The sequence below is a fragment of the Plasmodium gonderi genome, assembly GCF_002157705.1.
Source record: "Plasmodium gonderi DNA, contig: Pgo-contig_874, whole genome shotgun sequence".
NCBI classification, from domain to species: domain Eukaryota; phylum Apicomplexa; class Aconoidasida; order Haemosporida; family Plasmodiidae; genus Plasmodium; species Plasmodium gonderi.
Window position 1 is genome coordinate 3,691 of NW_021629556.1, and position 6,039 is coordinate 9,729.

At 19.6% G+C, this 6,039-nt stretch overlaps 2 protein-coding genes across 2 annotated transcripts; both read left to right on the forward strand.

The window, feature by feature from the left end:
* On the forward strand, positions 1–775 carry PGO_004405 (variable surface protein; the record flags this gene model as incomplete). Its single annotated transcript, XM_028691474.1, has 2 exons — positions 1–511; positions 626–775. Coding segments are annotated over 2 exons (661 nt in total), but the record flags the coding sequence as incomplete, so codon positions are not given.
* A 4,829-nt stretch (positions 776–5,604) lies between these two features.
* On the forward strand, positions 5,605–6,039 carry PGO_004410 (variable surface protein; the record flags this gene model as incomplete). Its single annotated transcript, XM_028691475.1, has 2 exons — positions 5,605–5,637; positions 5,791–6,039. Coding segments are annotated over 2 exons (282 nt in total), but the record flags the coding sequence as incomplete, so codon positions are not given.

The following is a 6,039-nucleotide window of genomic DNA, read 5'->3' on the forward strand; positions in this document are numbered from 1 at the left end:
TAAAATTAAAAATATATGTGATTGTTTGATTAAAAGTGCTTCTGAAGATAATTATAAATGTCCATGTGATAACATTTCTAGTAATAGTGAACTTTCAGGAGTTTTTGACAAATTTAAAAAATGTAATGAAAAGAATGTGTCATCAGCTAATGGAGTATCAAATACATCACCACATAAATTCAAGAATTTATTAGATATCTACCATTATAACTGTTATTTAAATGTATTAAAAGAAATATTAAGTGTAAAAGATACAACTACCCTATGTGGGATAAATGTTTCAGAACACAAGGAAAGCGTTAAAAAAATATTGACATATATAGAAGTAACACAGAAAATTGGAAAAATTACATTGAGCTCTGTACGCCTGACTAGCAGTATAGTTGCATTTGTCATGAAATTATTCTTAAGTATGATGAAAAATATTTCATTTAAAGAAATAGTTCTACCATTGTGTGTCTCTTTATCTGTAACAATTATCCTTATTTTTATATTTTATCAGGTAGATATAGTTTTGATTAATAATTTTAATACTTTGAATTAATACATTACTTTAAGTAAAATAATTCGCAGTTATATAATATACATGGACACATATAAATTTTATATTTAATGAATTATTTAGATTTATGCATTAGGACCATGCTTACATAAATGCAATAAAAAGAAAAAAATAATTCAAAATTGTAATGAAGAATTACAATATAGACCTTTTCCTCACAATGTGTCATTATATGAAAATGTTAGGCGAAAGAATTACTACATTGTATATTAATATGGTAATACATAATTTTATAGAATAATATGTGGTATTAATTATTCCATTATAATGATGATTAACTAGATTAATTGTTAAATTTATAATGTTGCTCCTTTTAGAAATATGGAAAAGAAGAAAACATTTCGTTAGATAAATTCCGTATATTCTGATTTACACGAATTCCCCATTAATAAGTAAAAATCAAAAATATAATAAAAGTTAACATTTGGAAATATCAAGAATTTTAATATAGTTGTTGGATTAAACATTATATTTTTGATAGAATAAGTTACGTAATGAAATGACACTAAAATAATCAAATGTAAAATTAGTGGTAACATGATAGGTCTTTTTTATTTATAGCTTAAATATGTCTTTTAAACAAAATAAATTGAATATAATTATATTAATATAATTTATTCAGTTATTATGAAATTGAGAATTACTATAAGACATTTATTTTTTGTTGCTCAATTTATCATATTTAGGATTAAATGTTCATTTACTTATTATAGAATAGTGTATGTCATTTTTGTGGACTATGCATGTAACAATTTGTAAACATTTGAGTTAAAAAAATGCTAAAATATATATATATCATTATTTTTAAATTTTATTCCTATATATTTGATTAAAAGTATCGTATATTTTAATACATATATCTTTATTTATTGTCCAAATATATTTTTACAAGAATTTCACATCCTTATTTCATATTGTAATTAATCAGACAATAATGATTAAGTAAAAAATAAAATTATTAATAATTCATACTTTCATATTTTTTTTTAAAGATACTTTTTTTTAGTAATATGTTGTCATTTTATTTAAACGAATTTATTCCTTATTCTGTTAAAATAATGTTAAATGAATTCTTCGTGTATGACAAAATTTGATTATAGTACTAAAAATGTGCATAACTTTTCCATAAAATTAACTCTTTTATTTGGAATATGTTTATGTAAATATATTTCCATAATAAAAAGTATAGTTATATGTATTTTTAAAAAGAACTACCAACAAATTGTACACTTAGCATGAAGTACTGTTTAATACATAACATTATTATAGTTATATCAGTTATGTCTCCTTTCATATTATATATGAATTAGTAATATGTTGGAATACTGTATCCTAATATATATTCAATACTTGGATTACCATCCTCTATGTATATAAAATTGATGATAGATGATCATTTCCTCACAACCTTATATAATGAAATTCTGTTTATATTCTTATTTTTTCTATTTTGTGAATTTATTAAAGATCGTGAAGGTGAAAATAATATATATATAAAATATTACAACATGTAAATATACTATATCTGCGTTATTAATATTATATAAACATACATTTTAAACCACGTGTAATATGTATATTTCTTTCGCGTAATTATATATTCCAATTTATTATAATAAACCTACAACAGAGTCCCCACCATAATTACGTAGAAACATAGGTGGATAGTATGATTACGTGGATTTTTATTTAGTTTATGAATAACCCCCAGTACTAATGTTTTATCCTTCAAAAATTATAGTCTATTTAATGTATCATAAAATTATATAGAATATTCTTTTTTATTATAATAATCTCTTTGATATTTATGATATTCTTCAATATTAATAATATGAAGAATACCTGTCAACGTATAAAAATTATATTTTCTAATGCTTTTTAATTATACTTGAAAAAATAAAAGCATTTTTCCCAATAATAATAGCATATTTATTATGTGATGCATGTATTTTTATAGGATATTTCCTTCTGTTATTAAGTAGAACAAAGCTTATAATACAATTATCATCTTAAAGAATATTTTAGTTATAAATAATACAAGGAATTGCTTAATATAAATCATACATAATTATCATTATAAAAAGATAATTATCTAAGTATCTACTGAAATTTAATTTACATTTTAACCACATACATTATCCTTTAACTTTCAAATTTTCTTCTTTAATATAAACATTAAACCTGAGCTTGCATATATTTTCATCTTGTTAACCTTTTGTATGAAACAATGTAATGCTTAATATTAACATGTAAAAATACTTATTACTTAATCATTCATAGTAAATACAACATTTTTTATGAAAAATGTTGTCCAATTTATATTAATATTGAATTATTTACGATGTAATATGATCATTAAAACTTATATGAATAAAAATTATTATATCATATATACGATAACTCATATTATTAAAATACTGAGATAAATTATTAAAAATTAATGCATAATTATACCCTCTAGAAAAATTAAGTAGTATAAGAAAACAAAGAATCATGTGAACACGTCTTAAATGAACATTATATCTATATAGGTAAAACAATAAAATACTATTAAATTGAAGCAATACGCATTTTAAAATAAGTAAATATGTATATAAAAGTAAGATAATATCTTTGTAAAGTATTTATAATAATGAATAATGAATTGAGATATTTGAAAAAAACTAATTTTATGAATATATTGCACTAATTACACTAAAGTGTTATATTATATTTTATAACGAATAACAACATAATAAAGATGTAACCTCATAGAAGTATGGTATATAATAAACAAATTTTTAATTTTTTTTACTTATATATATATTTGATATATATAATATGAGCACGCATAATAAATTTGTATATACATAAAAGGATGTTAATTATTTTATGCAAGCCAAGAGCAAAATAGAAAACACATAAAAATTATGAGGTCATATGACATAGATTTATATAGTTACTTTAATAGTTTTAAAACTTAAAAATATTATTATTATTTAATGAAAATATAATATTAATATAATAAAAACTTCATAGAACATAAAAACAACAAATTGACATGTGAAAACGCTCAATTAAAAAAAAAAATGAAAATAGTTATATAAATATTAAAATAAATAGTATAAACGTAAGCATGAATTATGACATGTAAAAAATAATTATATATATCCATGAAATATAAAGAATAAATTAAACAGTAAACATTGCAGTATAAACATTAAAAAGTAAAAGAAAGTCCTAATCATTTTCCAACAATCTTGATAATAAAATTGGACACATAAACTAGAATTTCATTTTAAATAGTTAAACTGAAAAAATAAAAATGTATTATGTATAACTGATTTATAAATACTTTATAAATATTTTAAATGTTATGAATGATAAATAGAAACATATTATATATTAGTATAGCATGCTCATATGTATTATTATCATGTTAAATTGATTCGTTAGTAAAACTTTTACAGTTAGCTATTAGGAGTAGCAAAAATTATAAAAAATATATTAAATTAACACTGAATTTGTTATTATTATTATAAATAGTCAAAATAGTATAATAATAAATCACACAATGAAAGGATACTTAGAACCTTTTTTTAAACTGTAAATATTCTGTGTTCTTTCTTGTTGAGAAATTAATTTTAAAAAACTTTTATTTCTATTTATTACTATGTATTTAGAGCATAATACCAATATTATATAATAATTTTAACCAAATTTTATGTCATTTTTTAAATTAAAATATTTTGTAGTTACTATTTATAAAGTATTTTTTTTTATAGGCTAGTATATATTTCGCAGTGTAAATTATTATTGTTCACAACATGACATAATTAATGCATACCTTAATAGTTTATAAACTTGTTATTTTAATAAGAAATTAATCAAAACAAAGCATAGGAATTACAAATAATATATTCATTACATTATTCAAAGAAATATTAATTAATACATTTACAAATACATTTTTATATTTTTGTGTAATGGGATATATATTTAAGAAACTGTTTATTTAATATTCAGAATCATAATATATATTATATTGAGGATAATAAATTTAATTTATTTAATACATATATAGAAAAGTAAACATGTCAATAGTAGTGATGTAAATTTTATTATGAATAAAAACATACAAAAACGCTGATAAATCCATTATATCTAAAAATTAATCTTTTTCAATTTTTAGTTTATAGTTTTATTAATCATTCAACTTAATATATGTATTACCAAAAAAAATACAATTTAATTATGTAATTGAATATGTATAATATATGTTATTTATAACTATAGGGCTGATCCTATATTTATTTACATAATTAATTCTTGTTAGCTAAGATCCTCTTAATATGTATATGTCAAAAGATAATCTGTGTATATATGTTAATAATAAAAGAATATATTTATATATGCACAATTATAATATCTAAATATATCGAATTATATATTCATGTTAAATTTCGTACAACGATTAATCATTTATGAATTCAATTCGTTGCTTTTAAATAAAATACATATAAATTGAATAAATCATGTCTTTAATGAATTATTATTATTTAAATTATACATCCTAATTGCTACAAACTCTTAATATGTTATTATTCAACTATAAGCAAAATTTAAATTATAAAATTTTGAACTGAACCAAAATATTAAAGAAAACATTTGTAAAAAATGAATCTTATTATTCTAAACTTTGGAACATATTACAATGAAAACTGTACATAATATATATCAGTACTGAATATTATATTGTAGGAATTGTTCGTTTATATAAATTTTATTTAAATATAATTTTCGTTATAACATTATAATATATATGGTATAATATTTGTAATGCACATTTTATCATTTATTTTTTTAAGAATATATTACGATTTATGCCGCTATCATACATCAATGGTAAATTATAAAATGATGTTATTATATTTAAAATTTTTTTTCTTAGTTCTCTAATAAAATATTAAAAAATTACACATAATAACTATATTTAAATACCCTATTTTTGTATATAAATATATATATGAATTTATATGGATATTCATTTTAATAAATAATGTATGATTTGGAATGCAAAAACACGGCTACATTTGGTTCATTGGTGAAATATATATTTACCTTTATTTTAGTTACATTATGTCTATTTTCTATATGTTATACTTTTTAAAATCACAATAGAATACGACTTTTTGCTTAAAACTATAAATTTGCATAAATATTCTTTGAATATATTTTTTCCTTTTTAGTATGAATTCATGAAAAATGAAGAACTAAAGAATTTTTATAAAATATTTGAGAAAGGATGTTATAATGATCAGGGTAGTTGGCATTTCTGCGCCCAATTAGAGAAAAGTGAAACTATTGACGAAAATGTAAAAAATATATATTATAAATTTCAAGCTATGAAGTCTAGGTTACAAAACAGTCCATATGAATTTATGTTAAAAGAAAAAAATACAGATAAATTTTGTATATATTTAAAATATTGGTTTTAT